The sequence below is a fragment of the Fusarium oxysporum genome, chromosome V (assembly GCF_013085055.1).
Source record: "Fusarium oxysporum Fo47 chromosome V, complete sequence".
In the NCBI taxonomy this organism is placed as follows: domain Eukaryota; kingdom Fungi; phylum Ascomycota; class Sordariomycetes; order Hypocreales; family Nectriaceae; genus Fusarium; species Fusarium oxysporum.
This window is the reverse complement of record NC_072844.1, coordinates 1,991,551-2,016,083: the sequence shown is the minus strand read 5'-3', so window position 1 is coordinate 2,016,083 and position 24,533 is coordinate 1,991,551. Positions and strand designations below refer to the sequence as shown.

At 49.8% G+C, this 24,533-nt stretch overlaps 4 protein-coding genes across 4 annotated transcripts; all 4 read left to right on the top strand.

Moving 5' to 3' along the window:
• The first annotated feature begins 1,209 nt into the window (after positions 1–1,209).
• On the top strand, positions 1,210–3,316 carry FOBCDRAFT_35321 (Tubulin/FtsZ, GTPase domain-containing protein). The gene is made up of 7 exons (XM_031184049.3): positions 1,210–1,262; positions 1,324–1,364; positions 1,512–1,678; positions 1,732–1,914; positions 1,967–2,260; positions 2,359–2,823; positions 2,882–3,316. Exons 1-7 carry the CDS (start codon positions 1,255–1,257, stop codon positions 3,110–3,112), a joined length of 1,389 nt encoding a protein of 462 aa, XP_031039691.2. The 5' UTR covers positions 1,210–1,254; the 3' UTR covers positions 3,113–3,316.
• A 640-nt stretch (positions 3,317–3,956) lies between these two features.
• On the top strand, positions 3,957–4,446 carry FOBCDRAFT_35318 (uncharacterized protein). Its single transcript, XM_054704613.2, has one exon. The coding sequence runs from the start codon at positions 3,996–3,998 to the stop codon at positions 4,242–4,244; it is 249 nt and encodes an 82-aa protein (XP_054560588.1). The 5' UTR covers positions 3,957–3,995; the 3' UTR covers positions 4,245–4,446.
• A 5,184-nt stretch (positions 4,447–9,630) lies between these two features.
• On the top strand, positions 9,631–10,740 carry FOBCDRAFT_260838 (uncharacterized protein; the record flags this gene model as incomplete). Its single annotated transcript, XM_059611268.1, has 3 exons — positions 9,631–9,850; positions 10,082–10,420; positions 10,490–10,740. The coding sequence occupies exons 1-3, from the start codon at positions 9,670–9,672 to the stop codon at positions 10,738–10,740; spliced, it is 771 nt and encodes a 256-aa protein (XP_059467210.1). The 5' UTR covers positions 9,631–9,669.
• Positions 10,741–22,431: 11,691 nt separating this feature from the next.
• Positions 22,432–24,229, top strand: FOBCDRAFT_35308 (uncharacterized protein). The gene is made up of 4 exons (XM_031184037.3): positions 22,432–22,572; positions 22,651–23,554; positions 23,611–23,925; positions 23,978–24,229. The coding sequence occupies exons 1-4, from the start codon at positions 22,541–22,543 to the stop codon at positions 24,158–24,160; spliced, it is 1,434 nt and encodes a 477-aa protein (XP_031039679.3). The 5' UTR covers positions 22,432–22,540; the 3' UTR covers positions 24,161–24,229.
• The last annotated feature ends 304 nt before the right edge of the window (positions 24,230–24,533 follow it).

Below are 24,533 nucleotides of genomic sequence, written 5' to 3'. Positions count from 1 at the left end.
CATCGGAAAATCGCCCCACTAAAGCGACGGGTGTAGACACACCGTTCAGTCTTGGGGGAGGCTCTAGCCTGGCCACAACACCAGCTGGCGGGACCCCGGAACCCTCGAACCAAGCCGAAGGAGCCGCCGGAGGCGATGAAGAAGGCGAGAAGCACGAGCAGGTCAACTTGGCCGAGAATCTGGAGCAGGACGAGGATATCATGCATGATGTACGGGCAAAGGTGTTGAAGTTTGTGCCGGCCAGCGAGAAGTCGGATGACAAGAAGCCCAAGTCTCAGAGTCCGTGGTCGGTACAGGGTGTAGGAGCTCTTCGACTGCTAAAGCACAAGGAGACGAGTGTTGTCCGTCTTCTCCTGCGAGCAGAGCCCCGTGGACATATTGCTATGAACCGAGCGGTCCTCGCCGACATGTCTTACAAGGCTGACAAGAAGTACGTCAAGATGACCACGTCGAACGAGAAGGGTGACGGACTTGAGACTTGGATGATTCAGGTCAAGACGGCGGACATGGCTAAGGAGCTTGCAGAAGCTTTGGAGCAGAACAAGGTCCATAATAAGAAGTAATGTGGAGGGAACTGGGGAATAGTATATAGAAGCACACTCTGACATTAGGTGCTTACATAGAAAGGTAAGGTGCAAGGAGCAGCATTGCGGGCGTTGTCAAGCATTCGACGTTTTATATTTTCTTTTTGCAGGTAAAGTCACATTTGTGATTTTCGTGGGAATGCTCAAGCAGGCAAAGATTGACTTGATCAGTGTATGGAATACAAAAGTTGCTTTTAACAAGTTATGCTGAGAGGGCCTTGGGAGAAGTTTGATGTTTCAATAGTGATGGGATGTTTGAAGTTATTAGTCGTCATATTGTAGTTGTAATTGAAACATGGAACAAGAAGAAAGTATACGAAGAGGAGAGTAACTGGGACATACATAAACTATCCACCTTAGAGGTACTAAATAAATCACTACTAGGTCAGCAATCTTGAAGAGTAAGGCTGAGCTAAGGTACTCTTCCTTTCAGCCCAATGTTGATGAGTGAGACTCAAAATTGTAAATGCCCAAGTGAGTGACCTCAAGGCTCATGTGAAACGCGGGGGCGGGGATCAGCAGGTGGGAGGGAGTAGGGGAGCTGCCCTGGAGGGAGAGAAGCTCAGGGCAGGTACGAGTGCGGCACGCGTCGCGTCAGTTTCCCCAAGACGATGCCCGGAGAGAAAAAAGATTTGGCTCTAAAACAACAACTTTTCAGCTTCTAAACAATATGCCCAGGTAAGTTCAATACTCCCGGTCGATAACGACCTGATTCAGATACTCACATACCAATTCTCAGGGAAATCATTACGATCCAGGCCGGGCAGTGCGGCAACAGCAGTTAGTTATAACCCATCTCCCCCCGCCATCTACATACCATTATCTGCTCCCTCGATATGCCCGCATCTACGCCGCCGTCTTCCGACTTGCTCTTGCAGCCATGCGCATTCAGATATATCGAACGTTGCTGATTCTATTCGTGCACAGTTGGAAGCCAGTTTTGGCAACAGCTCTGCCAGGAACACGGCATCAGCCAAGATGGAAACCTAGAAGACTTTGCGACTGAAGGCGGTGACCGAAAAGATGTCTTTTACTACCAGAGCGACGATACGAGATACATTCCCCGAGCCATCCTGATTGATCTGGAACCGAGGGTGCGTCTTTGACCATAATAACAAGGCGACCGAGTGCTAAGCAGCTTCTGCAGGTCATCAACGGTATCCAGACTGGACCTTACAGAAATATTTATAACCCCGAGAACTTTTACGTGGGCAAAGACGGCGTTGGTGCCGCCAACAACTGGGGTGATGGTTACCAGAGTGGTGAGGCAGTGTACGAGGATATCATGGAGATGATTGATCGAGAGGCAGATGGCAGTGACTCTCTTGAGGTGAGTCTTCCTTGGCCGGCCGGAACCTGCTTACTGACGTTTCATACCCCAGGGCTTCATGATGTTGCACTCAATTGCTGGCGGTACTGGATCAGGTCTTGGTTCATTCCTCCTCGAGAGGCTTAACGATCGGTTTCCCAAGAAGATCATCCAGACGTACTCAGTCTTCCCGGACACAACGAACGCTGGCGATGTTGTTGTTCATCCTTATAACAGTATCCTATCTATGCGAAGATTGACGCAAAATGCCGACTCTGTTGTCGTTTTGGATAATGGTGCTTTATCACACATTGCTGCCGATAGGTTGCATGTTCAGGAGCCATCCTTTCAACAAACAAACCAGCTGGTGAGTGCTGCCGCCTCAATCTTGCCTGCTATGCACGTAGCAAGAGCACGAGTGTTAGGAGATGTGTTAAATGAAGCAAAGGCACTGACAACTATCAGGTTGCTACTGTCATGTCTGCCAGTACAACAACACTTCGATACCCCGGTTACATGCACAATGATCTTGTCAGCATCCTAGCCTCCCTCATCCCAACTCCTCGATGCCATTTCCTCATGACTGCCTACACACCATTCACCGGTGACCAAGTCGAGCAAGCCAAGACAGTTCGCAAAACGACAGTGTTGGATGTGATGCGACGTCTACTGCAGCCCAAGAACCGCATGGTGTCTACTGTTCCCGGCAAGAAAAGTTGCTACATCTCCATTCTCAATGTCATTCAGGGTGAAGTTGATCCGACGGATGTTCACAAGAGTCTGCTTCGTATCCGAGAACGACGGCTGGCTACGTTCATTCCATGGGGACCTGCAAGCATTCAAGTTGCCCTGACGAAGAGAAGTCCATACATCCCCATGAGCCACCGTGTAAGCGGTCTTATGCTCGCCAACCACACAAGTATTGCGACGGTATGCAAGACCTCCTGTTTACTTACTCCATTCAACACAGTAGCTCACACAATTACAGCTCTTCAAGAGAATTTTGAGGCAGTACGATGGCATGCGTAAGCGTAATGCCTTTATGGAAGGATACAAGAAGACAGCACCGTTCTCCGAGAACCTCAACGAGTTTGACGAGGCACGCCAAGTTGTTGCAGACTTGATTGGCGAATACGAAGCTGCTGAAGACGCAGATTACCTCAACCCAGACGCAGGGGAGAAGCCCACATCTGCAGAGACGGATCGACGAGTAGCTTGAAGGAGGGAGGAGTTAGGGATGAGTTGTTCATAATTGTGTCTGAGGTAGTGGGGTTTGAAACGTCACAATGGGTGGTGGATGTTGGATGTTGGATGTTGATATTTGCTTTACAATCACTGCACTGCATCAATGACATTGCACTGGGGGCGTTTTGGGTGCCAGCCTCGGTTTTGGTTCGGGTTTAGATACTTGGCTTGGTGAATCCATCGATTGACTGGCTGAGTGCCTTGGTTTAAGGTTGATATGTCGCGTGCTCGTTGGGTCCCGAGTCAGGTTAACCAAGGTATTGACTCGGTACCTGACAGCAGTGACAGCATCGCCTTGGTTGTGATCCCTGTAGTCTCCTCGCCGGGATATTGAATGGGGTCGATCCGCGATCTGACTTTGCGTGGGTCGTCGAGTAATATCTCTGAGATATGCAGAATCTGTCAGAAACATCGTGGAACATGTAACGTCAAAGATGATGTTTTGATGTGGAGAAAGGGCCGGAGCATTTTGCGTGGTGATGTTTTTGTGACGTCAGTGAACCACTGACGTCAGAATTGCAAATGGCATCGCGATGAGTTCATTGTTTGTGTTTGTTTGTGCGTGTACGTGTACGTGTGCGTGCGTTTGCGTTTGCTTGGAGGGAAAGAGTGTAATTATGGAGAATGTGCTTTCTCGGTGAATGAATAGGTATTAAAGGACCTCTGAGAAGCTTCGTCAGTTCAACATCATCATCTCCAACTCTACAACTCTCAACTCTCAACCAAATCACATCACATCACATCACATCACATCATCACAACCACAACTACCAACCCAGTAAGTCAAAGTGTCATCCGAAATATCGAGTTGTATCAGGAATAAATGCTAACAATCATTCAGAAACCCCCCCATCAAAATGACTCAATCCAAGGACCAGAAGATCGCCGAGACCCAGGCCAACCTCCCTCTCCCCGATCAGCCCCCTAAGGCTTCCGACTGGCAGTCCGCTGATGCCCGCACCGTCAACGTCGGCGCTGGCAAGCAGGAGGGCCCCATTGGCACCGACTCTGCCGCTCAGTCTGGTCTCCGTGAGCCCGCTACCAAGGGCGAGGAGGTGGACCTGAGCAACGTTGGTCGTGAGGGTGTTGAGAAGCGTCAGCAATAAGCCTTCTCTCTATCTTGTACAATATGAAAGGAAATGGAATGGAAGGAAGAACAAGAGAGGAGGTTAATGATACCTACGAATGATCAATGAAATGGACCGCGAGCAATGAATCCTTCGCTGCTCGATGCATCAGTTTCTATTTCCCTCTCCCGGTACGACAGAATAATTCAGTGACTTGTGCAGATACTCAGGGTAATACTCGGCCGCCATGCGGCGTTTGAGTGTTCTCTCTCACTGCTATATTGATAACTTGTTCCGTTTCGAGTACAGTCACCATTTGCTGTTTCAATACATGAAACGCAGTCACACCATCTCAAGCTTACTCAGTCTATTACAGTACGGCAAATTCTTGGCTTTTTAATACCAATTGCGTTCACTCGCACTCCAACCTTTAAACCCTGTGTTCCTCAGCCTCGAGGAGGTCATGTTTTATGACACTTGCCCTCCAGTTTGGAGCCACTTTACGTGCTGCCATGACACTGCGATATATGCAACGACAAATGACGTGCCGTATAATTATCTTGTGGCTTTACAACTCGCCCTATCGTCGTTCAGTGTTTGCACTTTAGAATTTACTCTGGAAGACTTTGGGAGTTCATAAAACCTAGTCTTGCTTCCTCGGGTCACCCATTCTATCTGCCCCGAGATGTTATCTTTTTGTACCACATGTTGATTCTATTAATTAATGCATTGAATTGTTGCATCATAAAACAAACTATGTATGAGCCTATTGAGAGTTTCCATGACTTGCTAGCCGCCACAACATGTTTGCCCAAAACTTATGGACGGTCGAGTATAGCTTCAACAGTCCACGAGTTAGGTAGTTACCCTATGCCTAAACGAGCAGCTGGATCTTGCTCCTCACCATATTTTTATGTATGCTGGCGTGCTTCTGGAACGCTTCGATAGGAGTCAGGTACTATATCGTGCCTGCGAGTTGTCATATCTGCTTATGGCTTCATGCATGAACAATGGAATACTGGATTATGTTGCTTTAGCCAGGAACGGCATCCATCCAGATCCCGCACTGACGTGTTATCAAGTAAAGAGCCAGCTCCTGTATCAATCCACGTGAGACCAGCGAGATACAAGACGGAAAGTCTGACATAGTAAAGAATGGACGTGTTTTACTTAGAGTTCCTGGTTACCCTAGACACCAGTCCTCAACCACCGCGACAACCTCCTCAAGATGAAACCGAGCCTCAAAAAGGTCACACGTAATGCACCACAAGGACAAACAGACCCATAGACAAACAACAATCTATCACATACGCATGTAATCTCCAGAAGCTTTCTCTAAACCAACCACCAACCATCGGCCAACTCTGTTATGTCATATCATATTATGGGGATTGCCAACCAACAAAAAACAACATGTATCACATCAAAGAACCCAGATCTCACATGCCGCGCGGGACGAGAAAACAAAGTCTACTCACTCAGGTAACAAGGAATAGCCAAGAAGAGAAAGAGTCACATTCCCATTATCATGACCGTCACCGTCGCCATCTTGCACAACAAGCAAGGTTTTCCAACCACATCGCCATCGTGCACGACCAAATGACACTGGATCAAAGCGGCAAAGACAAAAAGCAACCAGCGAGTCTGCTCATGATATGATCTGATGTTGGCATACATGAAGGAGATTGTTATGACTACTGAAGCGAAAGCACAACGCTCCCGAGAGAAGATGGTTCGTGCATCTTAAAATGTTGAAGCTAGCATCATTCAACTGAGCCAATCTGTGTACTAATAACTTAGCACTCCGTTAGCTACCTAGACAGTCAGCTCAGTTAAGAGTATAGAGTCCAAATGACATCCCAATCTGGCAGGAGACTTTCAAGCTCAATCTCATCTGCAGTAGTCGGCATTGCTTTGTCTCAAGTAAGTGCCAAGTTAGAGACACGGCGGTCATGGCTTGTAGCTGCATGCAGGGTCAATCTGGCGGCTCGTAAGCCTCACCCTGCCCACGACAGGAGCCCCCTCGCTCTCCCTGATACTCACTCTCACTCACTCCCTAGACCTGAAAGTTCTGTGCATTGACAGTGGATGCCTACCGATGGATGTATGCTGCGCGCATCCATAGCGCTGCCCACATATGCGCTGCTCGGAAACCCACCACCGATTCAGTATAGCTGTGCTCCGGAGAAGCGGCTGGGGTTCGCCCTGATCTCAGCTTCAACCCCACTGGGCCAGACAATATCCATTGATATACCAGAAAGAGGACCTCGCTCGATCTGAGTCTTGAATCAGAGGACCCTGGATCGGTCACGGAGCCGCTGTCTCGAAATTCCCACATCATCTCTTCTTGGCTGATCTAGGGGCCTTCTAGCGCTGTGAATGACTCCGTTTCTCGACAGCGCCATCAGCGGTGAGAGCGAGCGAGCGAGTGAGGGAGAGAAAGCCCTTGCCGATGAGCCAGTTGATTGATGCGTGCGGATACTGTACGTGCGGGATCTGAGATACAGTAATTAGCGTCTCAGCTGAGTCTTAGGCACTAACCAAGGTGACCTAAGGTCCCAAGGTAATTGCGAGTCAACTCACTATTGAGTTGAAACTAGCCAACCACAGCACCCATCCAGAATGATCGACGCAATTACCCGAGGAGAAGTAAATCTAGGGTCCTGGGGCTTGATCTTATCAACGCCATGGCCAGTTCACGAGCCAGAGCGTCAATAGTCTCGGGCAAGTCGTTCCCAACAGAGCATCCTGCCATTCCCATGGGTCTGCTAGATGAATTCCATAAGGGTATCCATATCTTGTCCCTAACGCGCGGAAACTCGTCTGGCCGAGATCGAGTTGAGTAAAACGGGCATTCTGGCCACGATGGCAACTTGTCCCGGTTGATCAAGACGCAGACTTCAGTTTCACACCCTCAGGTGCAAGTTACGGCATGACCATGACTAGAATGCCATCTATGTTAACAAGGGTTTACCTACCTTGACGGTTACTCCATTTCCACTCATGTCACACGAGAGACCAACAGGTGATAGACCACACTCAACACTCGACATGACTAAGTTGGAGTCTAGCAAGTGCATGATCTCAGACCCTTGGGATGTGTGGTCCGATACAAGACCAAACAGACCTTCAAAGGGCCCGCTTTGCAACTCTTTGACCTTGCGCCAGGAGCTCCACGGTAGTCAACGCGAAGGACGGCCCAGCCCTTGATCTCCGTTACAATTCCGGGGTGCGGAGCCGAAGATGAAGATTGCAATGTCTGTCCTTGACGGTTTACCAGAATCATGTCATGGTAAACTGAAGAGGGATGCGCAAAAAGCAAATTTGCCTTGAAAGGATGTCCGCATGCCAGAGGGGACTCCCTGGACGGAAAGGAAGATGAAGAAGAAGCAAACATCGACGGCCACCACATACAACTCCACGCGCTAATGCGGCATTCGTGGGACGATTAGGCTACGAAACGTACGTGGAAAAAGCAAGGCAGCCGTTAGAGCATGCAGATATCACCCGACGGAAACGCAGCTAGAAAATAAACCCAAAGACATGGATGAACCGTGATGGAGACTGCCGGGGAGCAAGTTTCGTCATGGTATGGTGTGGTGATGTTCTCGCCAAAAGCTTCCTTCTGTCATGGTCATGATCACGATCATGGGAAACAAGATACCAAAAATCAAGGACACGCTAGGCCGGCAGTTCTCCCATTTGTCTGACGCCTCTGGCTCAACTAAATCACTGCTTGGTGTTCTTCTCCAAGGGTTTTCTGGAACTGCCTATCATGCGTGGCGTTCACTTTGATGTTTAACTTGACTCATGACGATGGCCAGTGTGTTGTCTCGTGAACTGGCACGACTTGTGTATATTCAAGACGTGTGCTTGATCAGGGTCACTTGGCACCATTCTTCATGGATGTGATTATGATGGTGACAGTATAGCCCCAAGCCCAACTTCAGATTGGTGCCAGAATTGGGGGGAATATTCTCAATAAAGACGTTTTCTTCCATGAACTGATGGACACGTCGATGATGTTTCTTAGTCTGTCCTTGACCTTGGAAGACCAGCATCAAAGTGAATCAACATGTTGAAGTTGAGTCAAGGAAGGAGAATCAAGGGGCGTGCCTAGGTAGTTAGTGGGGTGTCAACCAGCTCCCAGGGTGGCACCCCGCCATGATATTTGGGGAGATGAGATACGATAACGATACGATGCAATGCGATTGCGATTAGATGAGCCGAGATGCGATGGCATTCTTGGGAGTCAAAAGCCCCGGCAAAGTCTGCGGCGTGAGGAACTTTCTGGATAGAAAGCTGGGGGGAAAGGGCTTGATTCGGTTCCCTCCCCCCATCAATTACTCTTTGCCATGTCGTATGCATTGTATTCCCTTATCCATATTGCTTGCATCTATACTTATTAACGTCAATCATCCGAAACTGGAGGTTGTTAGTAATTCGCAGCTTGATGACTGGTCAATTTTATCGCATCTCATCACTCCTCCGAAGAAAAGTCTCCTAGAGCCGATGGACAAGCTTTTCAGCATATCGTATGATTGATCACGCCAGCCCAGCTAATATGATTGGTCCCAAGTTTCCTTTGAGAGAGTCCGTAGAAGAAGCAAACAAGCCTCAGTCGGCTGAGAATAAGTTATCAGTCAAGTCTGGCTTCTAGCCAGGGTTGGCAAGGCTGAGACGACGGATCGGCGGGAAGAGAACCAAATTTCTCGTGCCATGGTACGGCTATCAACTAGGTGCTCCAGCAAACATGATGCCTTATTAGCTCGAGAACGTTCCTTTGGAATGACAAGATAATAAACAGTTCAAGAGGTTGAGAGTTCTGGTGCGGAATACTGCCCGAAGCCATTGACGCCAATACTCCATAATTCAAAAACCAGCAATGAGAAGACTCCGTAAAACTCTCCATAACGTGAATCTTTGGTGGCGCACGCTTAGAGCTCGGTTAGAAGCTGCTTCCCAGCGCCGTTGACTCGTAAAACTCAAAGCCCAAGGCCGGAACGCGGCAGTTGCTTGGTAGATTATTTCTCATGGCCAATTTCTACACGGATGCAAATAACGTTCTGACCGCTAGCCTTGTCACGAGCGATTACGATCCAACGAGGCTGACGAACCGTCAAAGCGGTCCGGAGCTAGGATGAGTTGGGCAGTCCGTGCAAGTGCCCAATAGTGGCTTTCTGCAAAATCAGGCCACTCTTCAATGCCAAGGTTAGTAGAAAGCACCACACATACGTATTGTGAAAACGTTGCCGGGCGTGGTGTGGCTTGAAGTCCGCAACTTGCACCCTTCCTTTAATGATAGTGCAAATATACTGTACACTTGCACAAGCATTATTAGCTCATAACTTGAATAAAGGAGGGTCCAGAACTGCCAGTCAAGTCAACAGTAGTCAAAGTGGTGATTTGTCTGACTGCTTTTGGCCAAGACTGCATTGGCATTCATTAAGGTTGATATTGAGTAATGGCAGCCAATAACTTGCCAATTCTGATAAGACCACAAGGACCTCAGTACATCACAACCCTCGGCGCTTGTCGTGCGCAGGCGGTAAAGCGCAAACGGCACAGACTTGTAGAACTGGTGGGTGATGGTATACCGGCCGGTAGTCTTCGTTGGTTCCCTTTTTACCAGGACAGGAAGCTTGGTAGGTTCCAAGGGTCTTGCTGCATGTTTGACATGCTGAGCTAATGGAGTTCTGCGATCGACGTATCCATGCGTGGGCCCAGGATCTCAAATTTTTCAGAAGTCTCTTGTGTCTCTCTGCAGCCCTGACGCAGTCCCTAACCCGCTATGCATATATCGAACTCATGGAGCTGATGAATCAAGTCTGGAAGTGTCACTGTTGTCGTAGACTTCGCCTGCTGGTGGCCCGTAGGCTTCGGAACACCACTGGCGGCCATCGGTTTTACCCTCACGAAAAAGGGGTGTATGGAAGCACTGAAAGCGGTGTGGTGTGCTCCCGGGACGGGCAGGATCTCACTAGCGCACGGCGCCCTGGGATCAGACGATCGCACTGTCGAATCCGCCCCACAGCAAGCCAGATCCCAGGGTTCCCGCCATTCCGTCCTGGTGTTGATGGTCGATAGACCCCTGTCCTTGTTTCTCCTGAGCTCAATGGGAATCCATCCTTTTGGAATGATTGCACGATATGTTGTGTCAGATGCTTCGCCGCTGGTCTTCAGCCTAAATATATTGTACCTTCTTCATGATCGTGGTATCTAATATGGTGGTGACATGCACAAATCCCTCTCGCGAGTGGCAAACAGCTCACAAATCCGTTTAGGATATCTGACTGCTCAATATGATGACCAACTAGCGACCTTGACCGAGCGGGAATCTGGCGTTTGGAGAAGCCACGGGCAACTCCTAAACCCTCACCGATCGCTTCGGGCGCACCCTACCCCTGTCAACTCACAAAACACAGTAGGACTTGGCGTAGCATTGGAATCCGTCACCAGCACTGTGGTGGATATCTCCATCTGCATCTCCGTGTGCGCCTCGGCAATGTTTCGAGGCCAAGGACTCAAGGTGTAGACCCAGAAATCAGGAATCGATCTGGGGGCCTCTTTGTGGAAGCACGGCCACGTCATTCTACCGTGATCCGATCGGCTGGCGTTGGCTGAATGTGCCGTGGGGACGGTCTTACTCCCCCAAAATCTTGCTCTGCTCGTGAGGGCTGAACACCCAATCAACGATTATTGTCAGTCCGCACAAGGGTCGCAAAGGTCTTCGCGGTAGTCGCCATTGCGAGATGCTTAGTTTCGAGAATAGCACCATGTTTCGTTGTCGGCAGTTGACAAGGCGTCGCATGTGAGGCTACTGTTTCCTGGCATCTTATTAGAGTAAGCTTTACATAGCAAATATACGATTGAACAGTGGAGGCCTCATGCTTGATTGTGTCAAAACGCTTATTCAGAAGAGGGTGTGATTACCAGTTCAGTTTGACACGGCATCTCAGATTGAGTCTGGGGTTTGCAACGCATCATGCACGATGTGAAAATACTGCCGAATGACTCGCCATATCACATTGCTGATGCTGCACTTATCAGCATCTCAAGAAATACTGTAAGAAAATGACAAGCATGTCCACAAATCGGCTCTCGAGAAGGGGCTGGCGACGAGCTGGCCTTGTCAATCAACGTTATTCGTTGCTTTTTTGAGTGCTGTGCATCATCGAGACCGTTGGAATCGAGAAGCTGCAGCGCACACTTAGGTACGTCGGGACGGGCGTGGTTGGCCAGAGAATATTGAGTGGAGGGATGTGCCGTTAACCAACCACTGATCATATCAGATCTGTTTTGCGTTAATTATGTACGGCTGGATAAGACCTTGCCAACGCCCGTCACATTGGTCCGGGGGTCATTTGGGTTAAGTTGACTGCGCGAGATGTACCTCAGAATACCTGTTTGTGGTTAAACTCTCGGCGAATATTATACGATATCTGTGCCGCGAGAGCACCCCCATGTTTAGGCTAGTCTTAAGACCTGTCAGAACGACCATGACATCCAATGCGAAGGCAAGGGGGGGCTCATTGTCGACGTGTGTCTGAGTGTGCTCAACAGCATGAATCCTTAATGCATAAGGTTCCTTTAGGAAAAGATGCCGTTGCATTGTCGGTTTTGTTAGTTTAGGGGATCATGGAGAGCGACTTTTGCGAACCATCGCTGGACCCATGTACAAAGTCGATTTGCGAAGATCGAAAGGAGGCCAGTTGATGGCCAGGGGGCCCTGGCGGAGGGCTGGAAGCCGGGGATTGAAACTTTCAGGCTCCTGTACTGTCTGTAGAGAGCGGCGGCGCTTGCATGAGACCCATCGGGGGTGATTTACCAAAGTGACACTTTAGGTATCCATGCCGGCAACCACTCTGTCACTTCCGATGGCTCGCGCTGATCAACAACGGTTGGGCTGGCGCAGGTTTGAGGCCAGCCGAAGTCGGATTGAACTTCAAAATTCAACAGTGGCAGCGAGATGGCTCTAGTTCAAAATGACATTGAGTGCATATCATATGGCTGGCTAGGTATTCATATCACTGCTGATGACGATATGCAGTCAAAGAGGCGTTTGCCTTTGACTATCTCACGTGGAGGTAGGGACTAAGAATATTGAAAGCTGATTCTCAAACGAGATTCGGCAAGTGGATCGTCATCGATGAGGACGAGAAGGCGGGGAGGTTCAATCAAGAGCCAGCCGCTGGCCATTATCGTTACAACAGCGCGCGTTGGTCTTGTCTCGTGGAGTTGACAAAACGCGGCCATGGTTCCCAAGGTGGAATGTCTGGTTAGTTGAAGTTAGGTTAACCGGTTGTCACAATAATTTGGCATGACACTAACTGCCCGGTGAAGGACAAGGAAGCCCCAGCGGGAGATTGCCCCGTTTTTCCCGTAAAGTTCAACGGGGTGCCTGACTGGGAAGGCTAGAAGGATCCAACAAAACAGAATTACCAATAGCAAGACCCTGTGCTGTTAAGAATGACACAAGGTGGACTTCATTGTAGCATCGTTATGCGAAACATGAACAAGTTGAAATTCCTATAATCAAAGTCTTTTGGTCGAGACCAGCATACTATAGTATTCAGAGTTCTCTAGGTAATCGACACTTTGCAGATCCCATACGGTAGATTTCATAATAAACTTTGACGAACTGCCGACAAAGTTTGGTTCCTTGGCCTCGTATCTATGACCTATGGTAACTTCAAAAGCTCGGGGGAAAAGCAACGATTAGCCCTGGAAGAGATGCCTGTCAAACGGATGTGAATCAGAGATTGCATCAATACCAGGAGCCGATGCGTAGATCTATATTTCCTAGGACAAGGGAACCCAAGGGAAGGAGAGAAATGTTATGGATGTGGACCATCTCCATCACGCGTGTGAATTCTTATTACGGCCAACAAGGCAAGTTGCCCGAGCTTCGAGCAGTATAATCTCTCCACAATCTGCTTCTCGAGCGTGATATCATGTGCCAGTAGTCGAGGTTCTTTCTGAGATCATGAACTTTTGCATTGTTAACAAGCTTGACATCTCCAAGCCGTCTCATTCGGCCCCGGACCCACACTCGGACACGGCGACGGTTATCATCAAAGAACGCTTGTCTCCAGTTCGTATATAACTAAAGTACGTATTATAAAGCCTTCTCCTATAGTGCAAGCGTTTCGCCTGCACGGGTGGAATGTTGCCAGTTGGTGGGATTCGAGAGGCAGTTCGCCCGTCGCCCTGCATTTGCGGTCTACCACGTGTGTTCCCAGTGGAGAGGCCATCCGCATTCAGTAATGGTAGCCTTTGGATGGACCAACCTTTTACCTGTTTGTAAGTTTGTAAGTCTGCTAGCTTCAAGTCAAACACGTTTCTGAGGCCCCCGGCCACAGTTAAACTCCAGATCCACCTGCAAGGAGGTCATTGGTTACCAGTCATCAGATAAACCACCCGGAAAGCAACAAAAAAAACCCCGAGGATGAGACCTCACAAGGCAAAGGGGGCTGTTCTCCAGTGCAGTACAGCACCTTGGATACGAGAACAGGAAACGGGCAGTGAGCGATGCAACATCGTGGGAGACTTACTCACTACCGGGGGCCATAGTCTACTCCAGTTAAACCATTGGATCTGGCGACTCCGTTTTCTTTGGGTGTTGCCAGCGCTGCGGGACAAAGTGCCCGCGGTGGTTGATACAACGTCACGGTTGAAGGATGCAGGATGCAGGATGCAGGATAGCATCGGCCGATACGATACCTCGGGGTATAGCGGATCGAGGTACCTGGATCTTGCAGTGTGTCCCGTCCGTCTCAAGAAATCGACAATTTAATATTAGTAGACCGAGCTGAGACGGGCGCATCTGATCTGGTGTAGTGTGCGGAAACGCGCCCGCAATCCTTAGTTCAGTAGATAGATGGTACCTACCTACGTACCGTCCGGAGGCGTGAATCAAGATGGCATCACATAAAACGCCCCCCGCTACTCCCGCCGACCGGGACTATTGTCCGGGGGGATGAACCTACTGTACAATGCAAGTCTTGAAAGGATTGTTCTCGTCGTTACTGTACCTTTGAAGGGAATGAAACCCAAGGTCAGTTGGTGACTGCTCAGGGGTCACAAATATGTAAGAATCCATAAGTGTCTGATGAGCTGGCTGTGTAACAGCAAAGCTGATGTATTTCAACCTTATCAGCCGCGCACCCCCCATCCTCAAGAACCTCACCTGTTGCCTCTTTATCATATGCAATGGATGCAATAACAATAACAATGGCTGTTTCGTACAACTGCATGGTCGTGTGCAGGCGGCGAGCCAGTGGGCGTTATCGGGGGAGGCTGGATGGCTACATTAGTGCTCAAGGATTAAGCTTGCCTTGGTCGACTACCGCGAAATACTTACTGTACTGTAGTCCCACAGAGCGATCGACATCAGACCACCTCGCAAGCCTTCGCTGCAGTAGACGATGTTCTAGGCTTCTAGTCTCCCTAGCCTGCCACGGTGTGAGATCTAGCTGTGCCGGCCCACAAAGCCCAATCCGATTCTCAATATCCAGCGTGTGGTGGCTTGTCCAAGGAAGGCTTAGTTGCAACTCAAAGACACGCATTTGAGGCTGATGGTGGGCGAAGACAGGCTGCCAGTGGCTCGAATTGGTCTCTACCTCCAACCGTGCACGACGCCGCATCGTGGGGATCTCATGATCGCTTCCACATGAATGCTTGGCCTACTAGGAATTAGATATCCCTTCAGCGCAGGGGATAGCCACAATGTTCGAGATCTAGTCCCTGACGACATTGGCTACCGTCCTGCGTCACACAGTCACAGTCACAGCTCAGCACAGCACAGCATCTTCACGCAGGCCGGGCCTAGCATGCCTTTAGCCAGTAACAATCAACTAACGGTTACTTGGCCATTGGCTGACCACCTAGAATCGACCATCTCGGCACATTTGAATCGACGATTTGTCTCTAGCGTTAGATCCCGGCCGTTGGGACTTTCTCTTCTGGCCTAACGCCACGAGCTCGAACCGAAGGAGGGCGGTGTAACTGCGTTGGGTTGGTGTGTTTTGACGGTTCAATACTGGTATTGCAAGTCTTCTGGTAAGAATAAATTTGCCGGAGATATCTCCCCGCGATATTTTACCCGATATAAATAGGTTTGAGATACATATAGCCCACGATGATCCGTAACAGACGAGGGTATCCGCATTGCTGGAACAAGAGAAAAAAAAAAGATAATGAATTTGTGCTTTTGCCGATTGCAAAATGTGGGAGTCGGGCAAGTCGGGCACCTCTCTTTTTGCTCAGCCGGGCGAAGCATGCATGCATGACCCTGAGCACCCTATTCTAGTTCATGTCTGCTATTCCCGAACCTGACACCCCTGACTCGACATGCAGGTAGGGGCCAGCGATTCGTTGAATGTTTCTTGCCTTGAAGAATTTGCTCTGTACCTCATGCCGAGGTAGTCTGTGAAAGTCAGTTTGTGCATACTAATGCCTGTCAAGTGCATATTGGAAGGTCGAGTATCACATGAAGGGAAAGCTCGGCTGTCTGAGGTGTCTCTCAAGATGTCGGGGCCGAATGAACAGTGGTTGAGTCTTTCAACGAAAATAGGAACCCTTGGGCTACGGGTCGAGGAGGGGAGACGACCGTTAATGACAGTTCTGCATACAGCAGAGAGGACAGCATGACGGAAGCACAAGCCCAAGTCCCGTCGTCTCACTGGGCGGCACCCTAGATCGAAAGTGTCTGAACCTCCATGTGCACATTAATGTTCTTGTGATGATGATGGGCAAGATATTGGCCGTTTTGAACAAGTGCAACATCATAAACAAGCCGAGTAATTCTCGTATTAGCCATCGAACCCGTGCGGCTGGCATACAAGACACAACGAGTATGCGGATCCGATGTTCGCCAAGGAGTCACCATGCTTGTCTACTGTCAAACATATGGACAAATTGCTATCCGATTCGCTGTATCCAGGGCCTTTGAACATGGAAGACAGGTGGTACAGATACAGTACCTAGACGATCGAATAGATCCACGAACAGGCAAATGCTTGCACATTGGCGGCTATAGAAGACAGTACTGGCAGAAAATACATCATGACCCGGGGAACAGGCCGGATCGGATCGCAATATGGCAAGAAAACGTATGACTTGGGAACAATGATGGACTTTGCCGCCAGATGATTTCGAGAAAGCTTCGGGATTTAAGGGTGGGTACGGGAAAAAAGAAAAAGCAAGGAGGAGATTTAAGATGAAAACTCGTGATCCTGCAGGAAACCCAGCATCTCGAGGCTTGCATCGTGCTCTTTTGATCTTGGTGGGTCGATTTAATGTTGAAGGTCAATCAAGCTAGGCCAGATTGGACAGATTAGGAGCTGACTGCCGTTCGAAGAATGGAAGCAATTGGGGCTTCCATCGGTTCGGTAAATAAGTGGGCTGCTCCAGTTTTCGGCAGGCCTTTCTTTCCAGCAGCCCTGCGATTTGGGCGCCTCAGCTGCCTACACCGTTGGATTTCACCCTCAGTGGTGGAGAGGAAGGAAGGCTAGAATGACTAGAAACATTCCATTTCCATTCACCTGTTGAACATACACACTGTACTAGGCATAGTCCCCTTTACTGATTGAATTCGATTGCCTGCCAGTAGTACTTGACATGGCAGAGTTTTCCGGTGAGTAACATCAATAAGGCATCCCTGAGCAAGTTCGGCTAGAAACGCGATTCCTGATGGCACAAGCACAGGACGTACGTAGTATGTATGTACTGGTACTGCATTGGCAGAATTCTCCGAGTCGTGCTAGTCCCATCATTGAGCAACGTAACGCCGTAGCACTGCAGTAGTTAACAGGCGAGCTGCAAGATATCTAACGCCATCATATGTAGCTAACAATAGTATGAGATCCGGAGAGCCAGCTTACCAGAATGTCGGCTGGATGTATCGAAAACTACTCAATGCCAAAGTACTTGAGGTCAGGTTCCAGGCAGGAGGATCCTTATAATCTTCGAGATACTTCACCATATATGAAAAGGGGAGCATTTAATGGAATTGCATGCATGTGATAGCCTACAAAAGTCACCGCATTCCCGATACCTGGGCAAGATCGGCTATGACGAGCCTACACATATATGCTACTCTTACATACGCAAATTAGGTCGCGTGACACGGCGGTTTTTGGCCAGGCCTTAGGGGTCATGGATGTTCCTAAGAACATGTTTAAACTCGTCGACAGTGAAAAGATACTTTCCACACTTTGGAGAAATGGCAGAGTGACGAATAACCAGACAAGACCCAGTCTGCTGCTCGCTAAGCTCATGACAAGACAGACGCAATTGACTATTCAGCGGCACAGCCGATGCAGTCCCAAGCGATTGGAAACAGCATCGTGAATGATATCTCTCTCAAGGGAGGATGTTCACCACCCATGGTGGTAACTAGCAGGGAGACCCATGTCGTGGGAGCATCATCTGCCATCCTAGAGGTGCATGGAGGTAAATTCGCGTGTCCCCAAGGAACAGGACCCTGGCGGAGGAGATTAAGCAATTCATCGACGTCAAGAAAAGGCCAGTGCTTAAAGCATCCCTTCTAGGCTTCTGGAGAACTGCGGCAGTGCCATGTTGTTCTAGGTTCTTTTGATATGCGACATTGATCTCACCTCTACCACATTAATGGCACGAGCCCGTGCAGATCATGATTCAGTCAGGGTCTTTGTGATTGCAAGGTCACATCTGAGGGTCACAGCCAAGATGATAGAGAAACGAGGCTCATCGCCAGGCAAATGAAGCATCAAAACGAGCTTTGACATGCGTCGAAGACCAAAGCTTCACAGAACAGTAAGGGTACACGCGCCTTTCCTATTTTGTATGCTGTTCTGGAAGGACAGTGAGAATGGGTCGGCGGAGATTACATGAGAATGCGCGATGAACCACCAGGATGATGCTGGGGTGAGAATGGATCGGGCAACCGGGATATGACGATATGATGTACAGTGATGCACAACACACTTATACCGTGTAGCGTTAGTATCTCTTATGTCTTCCACAGCATTCGTTTTGAGGGGCAGGCTAGTGATGCGATCTTCTGCTTGACCTGAAGTTTCATGATCTGAGGCAAGTAAGCCATGTGCCTGTTATTCGAAAGGCGACGAATGCAATCACCAGGTCTTTCAGCAGTGGACAGAACTGAAGTTGGTATTACACGATAGACTTACTTTGACTTGATATGCCGTGGCACGGTCTGGCATTGGTCTGCACTTAAATGCATAGGGCATGCCATTACTGAGGGTTACATCCTATACTCGTCAAATTTATCGACCAAAAGCCATCTGCAATTAACAATCGGCTGAAACATGACGGACTGTCGTTGGGCGATACGTATTGGAGGGCCTAATGGAAGCATCTTCCACTACGTTAGTACTGACGAAGCGCAAGCATGGCATCTACGTATTCATCTCATCTCATCTCATCTTGGCTTGTCAGGAGAGTGGAGTGGCGACATGCCCACCACACGTTCATCATGGCGGCGCACTAATCGAGGGCGTGTCTGATCTTGAGAGATTAGGTCCGCGGGCCATCTCTGCTGTGCTACCTGGGTAATGTGTATCCGCCAGAGCGGCGCCCAGTCGACAACTTCGCATGGTGGCGGATGGACCATCCTTGCGGAGCCGTGGGGGCCGTTCGGATTGGGTTTCTCCCACAAGGGACTACCTGCGAGGTACACGTGCTGGGCTCAGATCAAGTGCAGTCTGGTAGCTCGACAAAGTTTCTTCCGTGTAAGTTCGACGGGTTCCATATGAGACCTCCTGCTCCTTAGCCAGGTGGGCATAAGATGCTGACGGCCTGGTCCTTGCCCACTGACGTACCTGGCTGCGGTGCCGCCCATACAATGGGGCACCCAATCTGAGTATGGGAAGCGGCCCATCTCGCGCATCGTCCATTGTCCAACATTCACCAGTTCGTCATTGCTCTAGGGACTTGATGAAGCGGCTTGGCATCAATGCTTTGAATATGTCCTCGTTGCCAAAATCACCATAACCATCGTTGCTCATCCCATCGTTCCTAGACGCTCGATGCGGTTTGCAATATCACCCAGCTTGCCCGTCGTTCCTCAGCGACATCGACACTTGAGCCTTGGGTTTTCTCGTTCTACCTCCCGTATGTCAATCTCGCGCATCTTCCATCTGAGCCGTCATATGTAATGTTTCTCGCTCTTTGCCCCTATTTCTCTCAATTTAGCGCTGCACTCCTAGTTCCCACGCCCTTAGCGCATTGTGGCAGGGGATGGGGGATAATGCAACTGTATAATACAGTTGGCAGGGGACCTGTGCTGAATCGAAATGTGATGGGCCGATGGGAGACAAGTTTCCAGCTCAGTGAGAGAATGCTAAGTTTCAACAATAACACTCACTGCAAACCACTCTAACAAGGCCTCCCAGCCAGGGATCTTCTTCCAATGTGCTCATTTTTCTTTCTATCAGAGAAATAGCAGTGCCGAGTTATAATTTCCCAGTAGTGACTCGCTCGCTGATTTTGCCCTCATTTTTTATTCATCGCGATACGACGCTGAAAAAAGACCCGAACAAAGATGGCTCGTGCCCATGTGGGAGCTTCATAAAAAATCATAAGCACACATTTGAGTGGTGTGGTTTGGGGGCGTCTCCTTGTGTTGTTTGTGGACTACTAAAACCAGACCGCTGCTGACCCCAGGAGCAAGGGCCCCCGGAAGTCGTACCATTTTGCAGAACTTGAGATTGGAGATCTCCAAAGCCTAGACGCTACTGCACCAGGCTATCGTCATGCCCCAGCCATTGGTGCAAAGCCTGGGTCAGTGTTTGAATCGACGGCAATGATGAAGAGTACACCAGTGTCTCGTCTTTTCTTCGACTCTCACCTTTTGCTCTAAAGCCTCAGCGACAGCGACAGCGGCGCAGTGATGGCTGGTGACTACGGCATCCTAAAGGATGCATACTGATGACGAACATGGCATGTGAAGAGATGCAAGTTCCCCGAGATCTTGCTATAGATGAGATACCAAAGCCAGCCCTAGGGCAACATGGCCTTCTCAACCTTTGCCCTTGTCTGCTTCATCGGTCACTGATCCTTGTTTGTTCTTCCAAGCCCCACACATCCATGATCGATTCTCTTCGGATCCCTACCGCCCTCCTCTCCCCACCCATACCATATCGTAAACCGTCATGCCATCGTGTCCCCTAGCCAGTGGAAGCGAACTTGAAATCCCTGTCGCGTGGGCGGTATCTCTACCCGCGACCGTTTCCCCCAGGCGTCACAAATCAACGCCGCAGCATGAACGCTTGCTGAGGCGCGCTTGCTGATCGACTTGTTTGTGACGCTCGATGTCTTGCTCGGGTCATGGTTCCAGGGGTAACATTGACAATTCTAGTACGATATACCCAGGTGGCTTCTCATAACGATAGTTATATGCAAAGAGGACATCGTTGATTCGGTAAGGAGCATTGCCGTATTTGATCGGGTGATCTGGATAAGGATCTCTGACAAATAACCGCGCCGCAGGCCCCCGGTACTGTACCGGTCGATCCATGCACTGAGGAAACTGACAGACTCGAAAGCTCCCCCGGTTGGAGGTTGGTGCACTACGTATTGTACATATTGGATGTTGCAGAAATGGTTGTTGCGCTCCCCAATATGCGCGTGCTTTGAACTATGGATGCATCGATGTCGGAATTGATCTGTATCTCCCCCGGGCAAGGCGTGCGCTGGCTCCCATGTATAGGTTATGCTTGCTTGCTTCTCCCAGGCCACCGATTTTCGATGGTAAATGGATGACAATGGAGGCGCCGATCTCACATCTGATCTCCTTGTAGTGCGCTGTTGGTGATTCCCAGGAGGTTGTGCTGCTTGGGTTTGGGGCCTTCTAACTATACCTTGCGTTCCCTCGAGACTACCCGCACGCAGTCTTCTTTCCTTCCTTTCTCTTTCCTCCTCCGTTCTTGCCCTTTGTGTTTCAACACCTCCCTCTTTCCCAACCTTTTCCCACCTCCACATTCCCGCAGCAACAAATAGATTGCTGGCTCTTCTCTTCTAACCCTCGATCTTCGATCCTCCTTCTCTCTACTTTCAACTCTTATCCACATCGTTTATACTATACTGTGCTTTTCTATATCCCCGCGCTGACTCAAGCGCCTGCAGAGACACCACCGTCCGCAGCAGCAGGATTTGTCCTTGCCCGCCATTCTAGTGGCTCAGCGCTGCCTGGCTCCGTGTCTGTGTACACTATTGTACCTTCTTTTGCGAGTCAACCAATCCCTGTCTAGTTGCTTGCACAGGAGACAGAGTAGTCAGCCCAGAGGAGACGGAAGAAAAAAAGAGGCCAACATCAAATTCGAAATATCAAGACTAAAAACAACAACAAAACATTGAGATATACAGCCACGAACGCTACCGCATCTGCATCAACTGTGGTCAAATCGCAAATTTCAGTACTGGATCTGATCAACCATTTTGACACATACTAATACCCGAATTCGACTCCATCTCACGCCGCGTACCAGCCGTTTTTCAAGGTCGTGTCGAGCCAGTATTTACTACAAAGTTCATCGATTGAGCATTTCCGCAGTCAAGTTGCTAGCTTCGACATCGCCGTCAACGGGTGCAATCCAGTGCGCGGTTTCTTAGCTCCACTCGTCCATTCTCTCTCTCCTCATTCCAAGCGCTACGTTCCCAGACCCCGGCCATTGGATCAGTCTCGCGGCAATCGACCTCCTTAAGTTTGCGCTACTCTGGATTCTCGCCCTGTCCTTTGGAGGAGGAGTATCATCATCAGCAGCATCATCGTCAATAGATGAAGCTCGTTCCCACTTCTGAGGAATCCTGAATTTGGCGCTCCCCCTGCCAGCCTTTGAACGACCCCAAGCCAACTTAAGCAAGCCCCTGTCGGCCAGCCAGAACAAACCCAATCCGAACCAGGACCTCTATGTATGGCGGAACCCCCCTGCCACTGTCCCGCTCAGCGCCACCACGAGGGCCCTTGTCGCTTGTCCATCGCACGCCAGATCTACCCACCCCCTTGTGCCTAGCCTGGTACCTACTATTTGTTTCTCTCTTCGCCTCTTTTCATTTCGCCTCATCGGCCCCTCCCCGTTTTGACACCCCATTGCCAACCCTCACCTGAGTCCATTGTCACATCTCCCACCCTGGTCCCGTGTTGACCCATTCCTGGCTTCTTCAGTTCTTTTACTACTGGAACCTCATTCTTTACCACCCCCCTCCCCGTTTATTCGTACTGCTGTTTTCCTTCACCCATCACATACACCCCCAGCCGGATCTAGCCAGGTCAGATGCATCTACGGCCTTAAAACAGTCCCAAATCATCGTTAGTAATTACCAGATCCGCTATGGAAGCGGCTGACTCTGGAGCCAGGCAAAGGTCTGTTTGAATCCCGACTTGAAAGTATTCATATTTCTGTCTGCCCCTCCCATATTAACACATTTCTTGTCTTTACAGCCGTCATTCTGCAACCAATTCAGAACACCAAATACACCACCCACCTCAACCCGATCAACCATACTCCGATCATCGCCATCACCATTCCTACTCGCGGGATATCTTGTTGGGCAGGTCGTATCGAGAACCTTCCGCCATGGCAACGGCAACCCTCATCACACCGGCCGCCCATTACCAACCTCAGCCTCAACCGCCTTTCTCCAGTTATTCACAACCCAGCTCTGGTGCTGCCAGTATTGCCAACATGATCTCTGAACCTCGAAAAGCAGCCGACGATCAGGAGCCCTCAAATCGCCAGTCGCTGCCCTCAATCTCGGAGGTCATCCAGGGCACTAAACCTGGGCCTTATCCTGTTGCACATGCGCCGGGTCTGCAGTCAGGTTCGAGTTTGCCGTCGCCCTTCGCACCAGCTCCCCGATCGTTCCCAGAGGCCGAGAAGCGCTCGTCTCCTCAGCCTCTCCACCCGACCTCATCCTTTCCTCGGCAAGATGGACCTGCGTTTGCGGACTCTCCTCGTCCTCATTTCAGCAACCGACCATCGCTCCCTCCTGTCTCTGACCGTCGCCAGAGTCCTTCGGCCAAAGCTGATCTACCTCCACACCACCACCACCATCCCGAGCAGAAGCTTCCTGAACCTCACCACCCACTCAATGGTGCATACGCTCATCCCCCTCCGCCCCCTCCAGCTCCTGTCGCATACCAGCCTGGCCAGCTGCCTCCAGGTCAAATGCCTCTGCCTGCGTATCCCATTTCCCCCAGACACGGAATGCCACCACATATTCCCGGATCTTACGATCCTAGAGCGCCTCCTCATGTGGACGACCCTGAATATGCCCGAGCCAGATACGAAGCTACAGTTGACAGGCACTACGAAAGCTGGAACTATCAAGACTCATTGAGCCGAGTAAGTCACCTGAGTTGCATGTTTCACCAAGAACATAAAACGCTGACTTTTGACAGATTGGCACCTCGTCTCGTACGATTTTTAACTTTGCCGAGGCTTACAGCAGAATCGCTCAAGAACAGCACGGAGCTCATCCTATCCCAGCTCGACTGCCTACCGAACGAGAAGTTAGCGATATGCTCAGCAATATCGAACTTGTCAAGAGATCACTGGAGCAAGTGCGTGACTTGGTGCAAACTTCGATCCAGAACGAACGAGCCCGAGAAGGGTCCAAGATGAAGGGACCTTACGAGGAAGAGCACGACGTGAACATGTACGGCGATGGAATGAAGCCAGCGTATGGTATCACAGAAGTTAAAAAGCGTCGAGGTGTAAGTTTCTGGCTCTGATTAATTTCTTAAACACTAAACTGATGATGGACAGCGTGCTGCTCCTCCTGGACGATGCCACAGTTGCAATCGAATCGACACCCCTGAATGGCGACGTGGACCTGATGGAGCCCGGACTCTCTGCAACGCCTGCGGGTTGCATTACGCCAAACTGGAAAGAAAACGCCAACTCGAGGCGAGGTCGATTCGCCCTAAAGATGAGGCTCATCGACAATGAGGCCCTTGGCTTGATGGCTTTGGCTATATTACGACGTGCTCATGGGCACTTGAAGGCATTGTGGATAGGTGCTCGGTTGTCCCATGAATGACTTGAACTCCAGCTCGCAACCCGCATGTCTACACATACACACTCGCCTCACACATACACGCATACGCACACATCTTCACGTTTAATAATACCCGATCCACAGAACGGCGACTTTGCGTCGTTCTCTGTATATACGTTTTTATAACTGGGATACCTTGGGCTTTGAGCAGGGACCCGCAGCATAACAGGCGTTTGTCTAATTATGGACACCATGTTTACCATGGTGTAACTTTTGAATTCATGGGTGGAGAGAGGTTTGACTTTCTAGACAAAAGAGATTTCT

Coding starts and splice junctions, on each gene's coding strand:
- FOBCDRAFT_35321 (XM_031184049.3), top strand. Junction 1,679..1,731: donor TGATTGATCTGGAACCGAGG/GTGCGTCTTTGA, acceptor CAGCTTCTGCAG/GTCATCAACGGTATCCAGAC. Junction 1,915..1,966: donor ATGGCAGTGACTCTCTTGAG/GTGAGTCTTCCT, acceptor TTCATACCCCAG/GGCTTCATGATGTTGCACTC.
- FOBCDRAFT_35318 (XM_054704613.2), top strand. CDS start 3,996: ATGACTCAATCCAAGGACCAGAAGATCGCCGAGACCCAGGCCAACCTC.
- FOBCDRAFT_35308 (XM_031184037.3), top strand. CDS start 22,541: ATGGAAGCGGCTGACTCTGGAGCCAGGCAAAG. Junction 22,573..22,650: donor GACTCTGGAGCCAGGCAAAG/GTCTGTTTGAAT, acceptor TTGTCTTTACAG/CCGTCATTCTGCAACCAATT. Junction 23,555..23,610: donor ATCAAGACTCATTGAGCCGA/GTAAGTCACCTG, acceptor GACTTTTGACAG/ATTGGCACCTCGTCTCGTAC.